This window comes from Cebidichthys violaceus, unplaced genomic scaffold (genome assembly GCF_023349555.1).
Source record: "Cebidichthys violaceus isolate CVI_PGR_0920_01 unplaced genomic scaffold, fCebVio1.0.p SCAF_145, whole genome shotgun sequence".
NCBI classification, from domain to species: domain Eukaryota; kingdom Metazoa; phylum Chordata; class Actinopteri; order Perciformes; family Stichaeidae; genus Cebidichthys; species Cebidichthys violaceus.
This window is the reverse complement of record NW_027176313.1, coordinates 1-15,000: the sequence shown is the minus strand read 5'-3', so window position 1 is coordinate 15,000 and position 15,000 is coordinate 1. Positions and strand designations below refer to the sequence as shown.

Genomic DNA, 15,000 nt, shown 5'->3' with positions numbered 1-15,000 from the left:
ATTTTTGGGTATTTAGGTCAATTGTGAGGAATGGCAAAAATAGAAATATTCATATGTCTAAATTACAGGGTAGCAGGTTTAAAAGTATGACCCAGTATCTCCCAATTCTGACTTTAAGAAGTACTGAGCAGTGTGCAGAGTCAAACTCAGGACATCACATGGAATACGGTGTGTGTGCATGTGTGTGTGTGTGTGTGTGTGTTTAGGGTTAAAAGGAATGTTGGGAAAAAGAATCGAGGTGCCTGATATGAGGATTTTTGCTGCTAATTCCAAGGGCTCCCATTTTGGTTAGTTTGAAAACAGACAAACTCTGGCTCTCATCACACGTGTGTACAGATGTGTGTACAGATGTGTGTCCAGATGCGTGTCGCTCAGTCTGTCGAGAGTTGATTACAATCGCTTTGTAGTTTTAGGTTTCCTGCTCTCGGCCTCTGGTACTTCGTTCTAACATTTAATAAAGTAGAAGGACACGCAGAGATTCAGTCAGTGAAAGGTGATGTTTGCATCTGCCTGTTGATTCGGATTCGCTCCAGATGTTAGCGGGCTCCTCTGTGGCCCTCGCTGCCGCTGTCCACCGAGTTTCATGAAAGTAGTTTTTACGTAAATCCTGCTGACGAGCGAACCAAACAGACCAAACAGAGAAGAGTAAGCTGAGGATTCGACTGTGATACTTTGTGTTGTCAGCTCGTCATAAATCCCTCTGAGAGAAATTGAGTAACTTGTCAAATGCTGATGTGTTTTGTCAACACGGGCTCCAGACCCAAGAGAAAAACCCGCTCCGAATATTGTGATCAAATAAACCCAGGTAGACACATCTGGAAGTCTGCTTGGACCGCCGCTGTAGATCATGTCCGCCTGACACTATATTTTCAACATTTCATAAAAACCTCCTTCACAAATGAATATTAGGCTACAACAGAGGTTCTGACTGAATGGGTCAAGGCACGTCCGCCGATCCTTCTCTAGAACACGGGTAGAACACGAGTCGGACGCCGGTTATTGGACTCTTTTGGAGCTGTAGTCGCCTCCGCTCTGTACGACGTAGTAGAGGGGCACTCAGCCTCGGCAACCCGCTCTACATTTCCTCCCCCTTCACGTCTCTACAGCGTCCTGAAGTCCGAGTTAAGCGGCCGACCTGGTGAGAGAGAATTCTGAGTTCAGGAGGCGCCGCCGGTTCGGAAGCGATGATGCGCGGAGGCGACGTATCGTATGTACAGTTCGACAGGGTTTCATTGTGAATGAGGTGCAATAAGTCATAAGTCATTAGGTCATGTCCAGATTCGTGCCTTGATTCTTGTGAGAATCTCCTTCACCTCTTCAGAGACGTGGGCTCTAGCTGTCCCGGGTCATGTTTGAGATTGACTGCTCTGCGGTGCTGGTTGTGGGTCCGTGACAGGATGAGGCTGGAGGAAGTAGGTACCTTAACCTGGACTAAAGGAAGCCTCTGTCTGTCCCCTCCGAGTCCTGTACTGTGTGACTCTGGAGAAGACCGCAAGGAGGGGGGGGTCCCCAGATAGGACAGACAGAGATGCAGAAGGTCCAGGTCACATCAGGCCTAGCTAGACTGATCAGGTACGTTCTCGGTTGAGTTTCAGAACCTCAACCGTGAGCGCGGAGAACATTTGTACACTCGGGGAAAACACGAAAACGTATCTATTTCACCTTATCTCTGCAGGAAGTTTAACTAGTTCTTCTTTGGGGAATAAACCCAACCCTCAATCCTTCCAGACAAATGTGATTCAGAGAATTGGCCAGCAGATGTCCCCAAAGCCTTCACTAGGACAGAAGACGGTCAGAATGGACCGAGCTGTTCAAGAGTAGGACTTTGGCTACCTGCAGCGATGTCACATCTCAAACATGACTCTTCTGTCTTGGGGCGGATCAGAACGATCAGTAGGATTAGAGAGTGAAACCAGAGTCCCGTGTTCAGAGGTGACGTAACGCAGGTTCTACCAGACGGATGCTTTAGAAGCGCGTTCGACGTCCTCTAAGAAAGCTCTGATCTCACGACGGTCTGTAGGCGGAACGATGGAGACCAATGAGAAGCGACAGCAACGTTAAAAAAACAAAGTGCATTGGTGTGGTGGCTGTGTTTTTAGGGAAAAACAGATAAAAAATCTATTTTTATTATTTTTTACTTTGTACAAGAACCATGATGTAATTACCTCAATCAAAACCTATTTTACTGTCTAAAGTTCTATTGTTGTAAAAAAAATACAATTATTTTATGTAGTGTAAAATCTTTTATAAAAAAAAAAAAAAAGGAAAGTAATGTTGGTCCAGAAATTGTTGGTATAAATTGTGGATTTCTGCTCCGTTGGTTAAAGTTGTAGTTTTCTTCTGAGGGCATTTCTTTGGTTGGTGCTCTCTGACCCGCGAGGGGGAGGAGCTTGCGGATGCCTCCGTCTCTCACCGCTCCGGTGGAGCTCCAGCTTTTTGGATTCACTCTTGGCTCTGCGGCGATGAACCCCGAGAATCACTCCGTCGCCGCTCATTTCAAATGTACTCTTTCATTAACGTAGGGGGTTGTAGATTGAGGGGTTTCGTGTCATAATATAGTCGGCTTTTTTTTAATAAACACATGAAATGTGTCGCAGGATCTTTTTGTCATCAACAAGGGAAGGCGAGAATCAGAATACATTTCAAATGTATTTCTTTTAATCATGTTATATCCTCTCCACAGTTTGTTGGATGGGTCCTGTTATGTAAATATTACTGATTAAATTAATTTAAGAATTTCTGACTCTTTGCATGTGTTTTTTTATCCATCTTGCTTTTCAAGGTGTTTCTTGCTTCATTGACACATTACACCACAACTAAAGGCTTAAAGTGTGTGCACCATGCGCTCAGGGAGAACGTTACCTTGAATAATGAGGCCCCTCATTTTATTTCATTTCCTTAAAGCAGCAGCATGACGTCATGATGGACCCTGAGTAGAGGCTACTTCATTCCTCATCAAGGGTCGGATCCACGTTGACATTTACACCTTTTACTAGAAGGAAGTGACTCCAAGAGTGTTCCATAGTTTCACAGCTGTCCGACCTAGCTGAGGACGAGACGAACCCACTGACACGGTGCAGCTGAACACGTCCTCGCCTTTAGGAAACGACATAAACGACCCATTTTACTTCTACTGTGTGTTTTGTATTTCTTTATTTAAGAAAACAAAGGTACATTAACTATATGTACTAGCAAAACTTTGTACCAAGGGTACATATACATAGTAAAAAAAAAAAATATATATATATATATATATAAAAATAATAATAAAAAATAAATGTATGTATGTATATATATGTATGTGTATATATATATGTATGTATGTGTATATATATATATATGTATGTATATATATATGTATGTATATATATATGTATGTATATGTATATATATATATATATGTATGTATATGTATATATATATATGTGTATGTATATGTATATATATATGTATGTATATGTATATATATATATATATATATATATGTATGTATATGTATATATATATATATATATGTATGTATATGTATATATATATATATATGTATGTATATGTATATATATATATATATGTATGTATATATATATATATATGTATGTATATATATATATATATATATATGTATATATATATATGTATATATATATATATATGTATGTGTATATACATACATATATATACATACATATATATATATATACATACATATATATACATACATATATATATATATATATATACATACATACATACATACATACATACATACATACATATGTATGTATGTATATATGTATATATGTATGTATATGTATATATATATACGTATATATATATATGTCTGTATATGTATATATATATATACATATGTATATATATATATACATATGTATATATATATACGTATATATATATATATGTATGTATATGTATATATATATATACTCGAGTAATACAAATTAAAAATAAAATTTATTATGTGTTTAATTTATCAAACAGCCTTCTTATTCGTAATGTTTATTTTTGTGTTCTTGATAAAAATTATAAACAAATTTTCCCAAAAATAAAATTAACTGTTTCCTTCTAATTACCTTGAAAACATGTATTACAATTATTTATTTTTTCTCAATTACATTTGAATTGTTGGCCCAGTTGTTGAACGTCCACCCAAAATACTTGGCCTCGTGTCATCCTCGCATCTCTGGCGTGTTGTAGGGAGGGAGGCGGAGCTTCAGAGCGAGGCACACAGATGCGCGTGAGAGGCGGTAAGGAGGAAGCACAAAACCCCAAATGACAGGAAGCGTTCTAAAATACATCTACAGTGAGTCGCGAGACCTGAAAGCGAGACAAGCGCGCTGAGGGCGGACATTGGAATTAAACTGAGGTTTATTTTCATCCGCATCCTCGTAGTGGAGGGACTCCTCGTCCTCCTCACGCAGTGACCTAGAAAGGAAACAGTTGTCTGGCAGATGGAGAAACAGGCCGGAGCTGCCGGGGCGGCGGACGGAGCAGGGCCGAACAGAAAGCTCTGGAGCTCGGCCACCGTTGGACCAGCTACCGGTGAAACCCTGGACAGGTGAGTGGGCTCGACGTTACAAAGATATGGCATGCGTCGCCCGTTCGCGTCTCTCTTTTTTTTTTTGCCTTTCCGCAATATTTCAGTCCCCGTGAAATATTACACAAAACATGTCCCGAGTCTAAATAACCGTTTCTTTAATTCGGCGTAGCTCCTAAGCAAAATATTTCAACTCTTGAAGCGAGCAGTAAGCAAAGGCGACAGAACAGTAGCTGCTTTTCAACTGTACTTTACGGTAATGTTACAGAACAGTAGCTCTGACAGTGCAGCTAAAGGCTAAACGTGTCTAAATGAGCACGAGAGCGAGGAGAAGACCGCCAACATGTTCGACAGCACGTCGGTCTACCTGGGGGTTAACATCACAGCTAACAGCTGGTGTAACGTTAGTACTGTTGGTTCTGTACTGTGTTCACACGTTCTCTATAGAGGAGTCTGTCCGCGAGGGACTGACAGTCCAAGAACCATCCAATCTAATTCTATGTTAAATGAAGTTGTGTGTTTATTAGAATAATACGAGTTCAATCTTCTTCCTGAATGTGAGATTCACAACTGAACACCAGGCGTGGACCAGCCGCTGAGTTCAGTCCCCTCATATTAGTTTGGTTATACTTTGATACAGTTCATAATAAGCCCTTTAAGAGCATAATATCATCAGGGATATGAATAGTAATGCATTAAATGCCTGCACACCCGTGGCCCACAGACTGAGCTGATGGGATTTTTCATATTTTTTAATATATATTTTTTTAAAGCAAGACTGTTCATGAGAAGATAAGTCTTTACGGGTTGTAACAATGACTTTCAATATGATTTTATTTTCTATTAAAACATCCAGTTAAAGCCTGAAGAGACTGTATTGTAGACTTACAGCTAGGCATGGCCATCTTCTTTTTGTTGTTATATTGTTATAATTCTCTTTACACCCAGACAGCCGTCAATAAATCAAATGCTCTGCTTAAATAAATAAATTAAAAAAAAAGATAAAATCCAGTATCTGTGGCTGTCCAATCATTTTATTCGGCCCTGATTTGATTTTGAAACAAATATTTGTATTTATTTATTTATTTTTTTTCTGTACATCAACTTGTTCCTTGTTCTGTTCAGTCCAACAGGTTCTCATGTGGAGTGGTGTAAACAGCTGATAGCAGCAACCATCTCCAGTCAGATCTCAGGATCAGTCCCGTCTGACATCGCCAGGGACAACAAGGTAGCACACACACACACACACACACACACACACACACACACACACACACACACACTCTCACACTCTCTCTCACTCTGCTGACATTATTTCTCATCAGTGTGTGTTTTGTAACTTGATAGGCTAGGAGAAGACCAGATTTCATGGTAAGACTGGCAGAAGTGTGTGTGTGTGTGTGTGTGTGTGTGTGTGTGTGTGTGCGCACAGAGCTTTGTGTGTTCAGTGTGTGTGAATGTAAAGTGTCACAGCTGCTGTCACTGTTTAGATGAAGCGACCGCTGAGCTGCTGTGCAGTTTGTCTTCTGCTTCTGGCAGCCTGCATCCCTCCACCACAGCACACGTTTGATTTTTTTTAAATATTCCTTCAACCGGCAGATTGGTTCATGAGACGCAGCGTTGGTTTGTGTGGTCGGCCACATGGACGGAGTCAGAGCCGCTGAATGCAATGTACTGAGTTCTACGCGTTAACCTGTGAGAAACGACTGTTCTTTAGTGCGGCCATTGAAATGTATTATTTTCACTGAAGCCGTGAGAGACGAGTGAGAGAAGGAACCTGCTGTGTTTAGGATAAAAACATTTTTTTTTCTTGTCAGGATCGTTTTAATGTTTGTTGTTGTAATACTCATTTCGGCCACAAGAGGCTGAAGGGCACCACTACCCCATGTTCTCCACAGGATTAAGATCATTCATGTTTTCTTTATAGAAACACACACACACACACACACGTATATGTATTTACCTGTTGTTAAGTCTTTTTGTTGTTGTTGGTGTTCCCTGTGGACTGAAGCGGTAGTGTTTCTGAGCACCAGATTCCCTTTTAGAAAACCTCTTATTTAACAGCAGCAGGGTGTGACAGTGTGTCCCGGTCAGTCCTGGTTCTACGGTGCCTCCCTTCCCACCAGCGGGCCCAGCAACATGGCCTTAAACTGAGATTGTTTCACAACCATATAAAAAGCTATGACGACATCTTGTAAACCAGCACAGCACGTTGTTTTTGTTGTTTTTTTTTTACTTGGACTGCCGAGCGGTGACGTAGGGACACCGTATACGGTTCTGGTAGCAGTAGAGACCTGTCAATCACAGTAAGCCCCGCCCTAAAGCATACTCCTCTTTATGGTCTGTTTGACTCTAAATGGATCATAATGTACTAAATGAACATCATGCTGTATTGAAGAAGACTAGAAACTAGAGATTGAGACCATAAACTCATGTTTACAATGTTTACTGAGGGAATAAATCAAGAGAGAAGTAGAGTCATTTTAGACTAGACTTCTATACAACCAGAGGAGTCGCCCCCTGATGGACACTAGAGAGAATGCAGCTTCAAGACACTTCCTCATTAACTTCAACTTTCAGAACCAGAGGTTGCTTCCTGGTTTGGAGTCTCTTGAGATTTCTGCCTCCACCTCAGTGCAGCAGAGGTCAGTTGATATAGTTTGTGTCGTTCACACAGTTGATAATGCTCAGTGGCCTTTAGAGTTATCACGTCTGTGGAATGAAGTCATGTGCAGCGCTTTCATGTTGCTTATTGGTTTTAAATATACGTCCGCTCTGCAGCTTTCAGTTGTTGCGTTTTGCTTTTTGCCGTTTGCACCGAATACAGGAAGGTCTCATTTCACTGTTGGACGTTGTGAAGAATAAGACAGATGTAACGCCACGCAGTGAAAGGAACCTTCTGTCTGAGATCACAGCGAGAACGTAGTCCATTCCATTTCACATGAAGTGTGTGTGTGTGTGTGTGTGTGTGTGTGTGTGTGTGTGTGTGTACGTGTGTGTACGTGTGTGTACGTGTGTGTGTGTACTTGGTGTCTCCAGGTGTCCAAGAGGCTGACTCCCAGGGTAAGAGTTGTAGTCTCATCAACTTGTCTTCTGTTACATACTGTACATTTCGCAGACACACATACACAGGTCTGTGAGCTAATTAGCCTAGCTTAGCTTCAGGCTAAAGCTACCGCTAACTGTTACTGGTGTTTACCTTTTTTTTTCAGGCAGGAATAATGAAGCGGCTGATAAATCAGTGCGCTTCTCTCCACTGATGCAAAGATCATATTCTACGTGTAATAATGCACATTGTGCTTCATGTAGAGTAAACAGGATGTGGTTGTGTGGCTGCAGTCAGCTTGTCTCTGAGGTCAGAGGTCAGAGGTGCTTCCTGCATCAGACCCACTTTACACTTCATCTCCACCAGATCCAGCTCAGTCTGCCTTCTTCTTCTTCTTCTTCTTCTTCTTCTTCTTCTTCTTTCTTCATGCTTTTTATTCGTATTCATACACAGTGATGGATATGAAACTCAAATCATTAATGATGAGGACTGATCTCTGTGTGGAGCATCAGCAGTAAACAACGATGCGGTGGACGCGGCTGTAGAAACCGTTTGAAAAGTCAGCAGCCATGCAGTCTTTGAGGGCGATGTAGCCTCTGGGGACATCGCTCTATGTTTCCTGGGTTGCGGTGTAGCCAGCTGGGTATCCGGACCAAGACTTCCTTTGTACGTGTGCTGGTTATCATTTACAACTCGAGACTGGACCTGGAGTTGACAGACGACGTTGTTTCACAGGTAGCCCGTTTAGCTCAGCTGATTGAAGCTAAATCCCTGTCAGACGATGGCCGCCGGGTTCCAGACCTGCAGTGAAACGAAGCCTGCTCCAACGTGATTGGTTAATATTTAGAAACCAGAACGCGTCCGATACCGAGATCTCTCCCCGTTGCCTACAGGACAGATTAGCGTGTGTGGGCTGTGACCTCGACACTCCCTACGAGGACACGCCCAGCTCAGCCCAGCAGAGAGGGGAGGGACGGTGATAACGGTGTCCTACATGTAGAATAATGTCTATTCGCTGTATGATGTCTCTCTGTCTCTTTTTCTCTGTCTCTCACTCTCTCCATGCTGGCTCTCCCCGGCAGCAAGACTCGCAAGACGAAGGGCTTTGTTACCATGGAGATAGTGATTCTGAGCATCCTTCCAATGCTTTGGCAAGTCTCTCTCTGTCTGTCTGTCCTTCCTCCTGTCCTCCTCCTCCTCCTGTCCTCCCTCTGTCCTGGTCTGCATGCCTCGTCGTCTCCTTCTGTCTCAGCTCCGTCCTGACGAAACAACGGCTAATAACATGTCTGAAGTTAACCAGACCGGGAGGAAGAAGCTGTTGAGTTGCATTGTGGGAAGTGTAGGATCCAAAGCTTCCCACACGAGGGACTAAAAGTCAGGATGCCTGTCTCTGTTGTATCGATGCTGACCGTTCTATTTTAGGGAGAATGTTAGAATTTAATTTAATTAATTTACTGATTTTGAACTTTCTTCTCTGTTGCCTAATTCCTAACATCACTTTAATATTTTGAAATATTCCATTAATATTCCTCTGTGTTGTGTTTGTGCCTTGTGATTTGAATTCATATCGGTTTTCATTTATCTGGTAATAAACATTTTGTCAAGCTGCCTTCTTAATATTTCATCCTGCAGAAGGCAGCTTGATTTGTATCAGTAACATAAATGCATCAGAGAGCCGCTAACGGTGAATAGCATCCTGCTACGTCTGAGCGCTGATCCATACGTGTGAACGTCCAGCCCGTCTCCTCAGACCTGAGAGGACGTCTTTGTCTTTTGACGGACGCATGAGACTCGCTAGCATTAGCCGCATCGGTCCGGTTAGCTCGCAGGTGCTGTCGTCTAAATGCACTTACAGAGAGATGAAGCCCATCTCGGCCGCTCGTTACACGGTCAGTAATGCTGTGTCAGGTGGTGCAGGTCCAGCCCGTTGTGGTCCCACTGACCGGTCCGTGTTCTGTACAGAACCTTCCAGCTTTGAGATACGGGGCGCCGGTCACAATGTTCCAGAACCAGGTCCCTCTGCTCCCAGGAGAGAGCGTCCAGACGACAGGTGAGTCCATCAGCCCCGTGTTACGGAAGCCCAGAGGGGCACAAACACTCTTCCACTGTGAAGCCTGGTCTACATAGTCTCCCTCGTGTGTTTAGGACTTAGAGGTGCTAAATGCGATATTCAGAGACCTGATCAGTGACGTCACTCAACTTCTCTGTGTTGTGATCCGAGCTTCTCTGTGCTTTGTTGACATAGCCGGGCCGTTTAGTGCACGTGAGCGTGCCCCACTGGTTAGCTCATGGACGCCGCTCTGCACGGCCGCCCAGACCCACAGCGTAGCGCCCATCCTCCGGTTCCCCCTCAGGTTCACACTGTTAGCAGTTTTCCCGTTGTTTGCGCTGCTCTGGGCTTCCGTACTGTGTCCATGTTCATCATGTATTAGGCAATATATTTATAGATGTACTGTTAAACACCACAGTCAATGTACACGTTCCTTACCTCCCCGTGAATCGATGCCTTTTTCTTTCTGTGTGTGACCTGCAGTCAAGGATGTGATGTACATCTGTCCGTTCAGCGGTCTGGTTAATGGAACCCTGACCATCACCGACTACAAGCTCTACTTCACCAGCGTGGAACAGGTACTTCTATTATTTAACGCCTTCTATTGTACAATCACAGGACTCTGTGTGTGTGTGTGTGTGTGTGTGTGTGTGTGTGTGTGTGTGTGTGTGTCTGTGTCTGTGTGTGTGTGTGTGTGTGTGTGTGTGTGTGTGTGTGTGTGTGTGTCTGTGTGTGTGTGTGTGTGTGTGTGTGTGTGTGTGTGTTTTTGCAGCTGTGTGTTAACGTCTGTGCGCACACAGGAGTCTCCGTTCGTTCTCGACGTGAACCTGGGAGTCATCAGCAGACTGGAAACCATCAGTGTTCCCAACCAGGGAGAGAACACCAAAGGCCTGGAGCTGGTCTGCAAGGTACCAGAGAATCCGGGACGTCATTTCAGCAGTAACTGTGACGAGTCCGCGCTGACGCCGACCATTGGTGTCCCCTCTGTGTCCTCCCTTTTGTCATCAGGACATGAGGAGTCCCAGGTTCGCCTACAAGACGGAGGAAAGCCATCCGGACGTGGTGGAGCTGCTGTCCAAACATGCCTTCCCCCTCTCCCACAGCCTGGTCAGTGTCACTCAGTAGTCACTAATGGAGGGGGTGTGTGTGTCTGTGTCTGTCTGTCTGTCTGTCTGTCTGTCTCTCTCTCTGGTGTGATTTTCTACTTTTTTTGTTTAGACGAAATAAACGATTTGACGACATCAGTTCGGTTTGTGGGAGGCTTTGATGGGATTTCACAGTAAATGGATCGATTCTTTGACATGAATAATCAATAACTGACTTGATAATGGAAGTGAAGGAGGAGCTGCTGGCTGTGAACACTAACACGTCCTGGGACTCTCTTTCAGCCCCTGTTCTCCTTCCTGTACAAGGAGCAGTTCCCCGTGGACGGCTGGAAGGTGTACGACCCAACGGCAGAGTACAGACGTCTGGTAGCTGCTCACTGACACACACACACACACACACACACACACACACACACACACACACACACACGCCTCACTACACACACTTCATGTGAAACTCAACACTTCCTGCTAGATTTTCACATTTACAGTTTACCATGCAAGGTGGAGATTAAGCCACCTGGAATACTTTTAATGTGAAATTTCCGCACAGGAAGTGTTTGATTGGCAGCAGCTTAAAGGGACGGTTTGTCTGAGGTGCTTCTCCGTCGTCGGTGTATTACTACAGTAGATTCACGTACCGCTGTGTTCTATATTTGGAATATTTTCCGACAGGAAGCTGAAAGTGAAACACGTCCAACTGAGTGTCGTGGCTTTGAAGATCTGAATACACTGACTGTAGAGCAGCACCTCATCCAACCCAGCTTCAAAACATCCAGACTCTCCCTTTAACAGCCATGGAGAAGCTGCTAAATGTTTAGCGAATGAAAACAGTGTTTCTGTGTGTACCGATGAAGGTAGTGCTGTGGAATACTAATACTCGCACAGCAAGCCTCTCATTCCGCAGGCAACACTTTAGAGTACTACTGTATGTACTGCTGTATGGAGTACTCTGTGTAACGCTTTCCTCCGTGTGGTCAGGGCCTCCCTAACGAGAGCTGGGCCATCAGTAAGATGAACAGCAGCTACGAGCTGTGTGACACCTACCCCTCCACCCTGGTGGTCCCCGCCCACATCACGGAGGACGACATCAGACGGGTGGCGGTGTTCAGAGCCAAGCACCGCATACCGGTCAGTCTTATTACTGTATACAATATCAACATTCATAACAAAGTCAAGGGGAGTACCGCCACCGCCCCGTCCGCTGCCAGAGAGCTCCAGAACAGGTCAGCAGGGTGAGCTGCTGTTGCATTGCTGGCCCATTGTGCTTGGTGCATTCTCCAACCAAAGTGAACCTGCAGTAGTAGCCTCATCCTTCAGGCTGCTGTACCCTGTCTCACTCTCAGCATCAAGCCTGTCTGTTCCTACTGGAGACCTATAGCTTGAAAAAAAACAACAACTAATAATTATTTATTTTTTGTAATTTTTCTTTAGTTAATTCATTTAGTTTTCGTTTCCTAAAACAGCTGATCAGTTTTTAGCAAACGTTACTCTAAGAGAAGGTAATAGTGAATTAGTTTGGGACTATTTTTAACGGTGGATGAATCCACGTGTGTGTGTGTGTGTGTGTGTGTGTGTGTGTGTGTGTGTGTGTGTGTGGTATTGAGTCAAAATAAAGGACATCGGTGTGTCGGTAAAGCTCACTGATGCGTTTCCCGTCGGTCCTTCCTGGGTCCTGAACCACCTGCTCTCATTGCAGGTCCTGTCCTGGATCCACCCAGAGACCCAGGCCACCATCGTACGCTGCAGCCAGCCGCTCGTCGGACCGTCGGACCGCCGCTGCAAAGAGGACGAGCGCTTCCTCCAAATCATCATGGACGCCAACGCCCAGTCGCACAAGCTCACCATCTTTGACGCCCGACAGAGCAGCGTGGCGGACACCAACAAGGTGCGACGCGCTGACACACTCCTGCTTTCTAGTGTTGAACGTTGACTTATCTCTCTCTCTCTCTCTCTCTCTCTCTCTCTCTCTCTCTCTCTCTCTCTCTCTCTCTCTCTCTCCTCTCCTCTCCTCTCCTCTCCTCTCCTCTCCACCTCTGCTGCAGGCGAAGGACGGAGGGTACGAGAGTGAGAGCTTCTACCCAAACATGGAGCTCAACTTCCTGGAAATCCCCAACATCCACGTGATGAGGGAGTCTCTGAGGAAGATGAAGGACGTGGTTTACCCCACCATCGATGAAGCCCACTGGCACTCCGCCATCGACCAGACGCACTGGCTGGAGTACATACGGGTAACTCTCATAACACACACACACACACACACACACACACACACTTCTTCATCACTGTGGGAGGATGTTATAACCATACTGTGTGTGTGTTAGCTGTTATTAGCGGGAGCAGCAAAGATAGCTGACAAGCTGGAGTCGGGGAAGTCGTCGGTGGTGGTGCACTGCAGCGACGGCTGGGACCGGACCGCCCAGCTCACCTCTCTGGCCATGCTGATGCTGGACAGCCACTACCGCACGCTCCGAGGCTTCCAGGTCCTGGTGGAGAAGGAGTGGGTCAGCTTTGGACACAAGTTTGCCGCCGTAAGGAACCGTCGTTGTGTTCATCGGAGCGAAAACATTTTTCTGTGGCGCGACAAACTCTGAGCAAGAGATAAATTACCAGAATGTAGAGCTGATTCAACGAGCCAGCTTGTGTCACGGCTGCTCTCTGTGTTGAAGACTTGTTCCACATAAAAACCTGATTCAGGGTCAGTTAAAGTTCTGCTTTGTGCCGCAGCGCGTCGGTCACGGCGACGAGAACCACGCCAACTCAGAGCGCTCGCCTCTCTTCGTCCAGTTCATCGACTGCGTCTGGCAGATGACTCGACAGGTAACTAACAGGAAGTCAGCCTCCACAGGGTCAGGGTTCCACCTGGCTGTCATCCCTTTGCTCTGAAGGCTCTAGGTGTCCTGGGCGTGTCTGAAGATGTCTCTCTTGACCCTTCTGTGTCCTCTGACTGCAGTTCCCAGCAGCCTTTGAGTTCAACGAGCTGTTCCTGATCACCATGCTGGACCACCTCTACAGCTGCCTGTTCGGTACATTCCTGTACAGCAGCGAGCAGGAGAGGGCGGCTAAGGTACGTACCATTCTTCTTCTTGTAAGGGGGGGGGGGGGGGCTGTCTGATGGAGCCGTGTCACATTCAGCTCTTCTTCTGTCTTCTTCTGTAGGAGGTGCAGACCAACACCGTGTCCCTGTGGTCCTACATTAACAGGTAACATACTCACCGCCTTGACAGGAGTGATAGTGGTACGAGTGACTGTCTGACTGTTCTAATGTCCCCCCCCGTCCCCCCCAACCAGCCAGCCTGAGGACTTCACCAACCCCTTCTATGTGGACTATGAGCACCACGTTCTGTGTCCGCTGGTTTCCTCCAGGCATCTGGAGCTGTGGACGGGTTACTACGCCCGCTGGAACCCGCGCATGAGACCACAGGTAGGATCACATTATGGAAGTCACTGTCAGTCTCTTGGGGACAAACAAATGTCCCCAGGCCTTTTCTACTGTTGGCCCTGTGGGCCGGATCCATGCTGTCCTCCTAAATCCCACCAGGGGGCGATGTTGCTGTTATGGAGCAGCAGAGTTTCATGTAATGCATCAAAATCAATGTTGTTGCTAATCATTGACTCCCAGACTGTGACTGAATATGCAAGCTCTCTCATAGTGTGTGTGTGTGTGTGTGTGTGTGTGTGTGTGTGTGTGTGTGTGTGTGTGTGTGTGTGTGTGTGTGTGTTTCAGGTGCCGGTGCATCAGACACTGAAGGAGCTGCTGTTCTTAAGAGCGGAGCTCCAGAGGAGGGTGGAGGAGCTGCAGAGAGACGCCACCCCTCCCGCTCCTCGTCCTCCTTCTCCGAACACTCCCCCCTCACACACCGCGGGAACTCCTCTGCACAGTGTTGTCTGAGACACACACACACACACAGTTAAATGCATGTTTTAGCCCAAGTACTACAAATACTGATGTCTACAATGGGAGGCTTTACAAAGAGATTTAAAATTTTATAATAACATTCTTAAATACACTTTTAGCAAAGTGAAATGATCTGGAGAAGTATTAAAAACGTACGGAGCCCCTAAAGGGACAAAAGATGAAAGCGTTTGCGTCCTGTGATAGCTGCAGTAGTTTGGAAAAAGTAATCTGGGGCACTGACTCTGATGAATGTAGCGTTTATCAGGCGAATGAGACAAGATTTAGCTAGCTAGCCACAGCCGCTAACTGAAGTTCCATCTCCGGAGCTACAGAGCGCTGCCGTAC

General features: G+C 45.4%; 2 protein-coding genes across 5 annotated transcripts in view; both read left to right on the top strand.

Annotated features, from left to right (window-relative positions):
- The window catches only part of mtm1 (myotubularin 1), a 16,277-nt gene extending 13,537 nt beyond the window's left edge, over positions 1-2,740 (top strand). The window contains exon 16 of the mRNA XM_068709365.1: positions 1-2,740. This exon is cut by the window's left edge and continues 2,336 nt beyond it. The gene's annotated coding sequence lies outside the window, so the exon portion shown is untranslated.
- Positions 2,741-4,260: 1,520 nt separating this feature from the next.
- Positions 4,261-14,994, top strand: LOC137871521 (myotubularin-related protein 1-like). Of its 4 annotated transcripts, XM_068709364.1 has the most exons (19): positions 4,261-4,576; positions 5,681-5,783; positions 5,903-5,926; positions 7,595-7,618; positions 8,684-8,752; positions 9,564-9,651; positions 10,135-10,229; positions 10,452-10,559; positions 10,660-10,758; positions 11,040-11,123; positions 11,739-11,888; positions 12,457-12,645; positions 12,803-12,988; positions 13,082-13,288; positions 13,485-13,577; positions 13,711-13,824; positions 13,917-13,960; positions 14,049-14,181; positions 14,485-14,994. In XM_068709364.1, exons 1-19 carry the CDS (start codon positions 4,470-4,472, stop codon positions 14,647-14,649), a joined length of 2,082 nt encoding a protein of 693 aa, XP_068565465.1. In that variant the 5' UTR covers positions 4,261-4,469; the 3' UTR covers positions 14,650-14,994. The 4 variants fall into 4 exon arrangements, with proteins under 4 accessions (XP_068565465.1, XP_068565462.1, XP_068565463.1 ...); XM_068709361.1 differs by lacking the exon at positions 8,684-8,752; XM_068709362.1 differs by lacking the exons at positions 5,903-5,926; positions 8,684-8,752.
- Positions 14,995-15,000: the final 6 nt, after the last annotated feature.

What these genes read in the sequence shown, in the direction of transcription:
- LOC137871521 (XM_068709364.1), top strand. Translation starts at nt 4,470, where the DNA reads ATGGAGAAACAGGCCGGAGCTGCCGGGGCGGCGGACGGAGCAGGGCCG. An exon ending in GGAGAAGACCAGATTTCATG is followed by an intron (nt 5,927 to 7,594) that starts GTAAGACTGGCA and finishes TGGTGTCTCCAG; the next exon opens with GTGTCCAAGAGGCTGACTCC. An exon ending in CCAAGAGGCTGACTCCCAGG is followed by an intron (nt 7,619 to 8,683) that starts GTAAGAGTTGTA and finishes TCTCCCCGGCAG; the next exon opens with CAAGACTCGCAAGACGAAGG.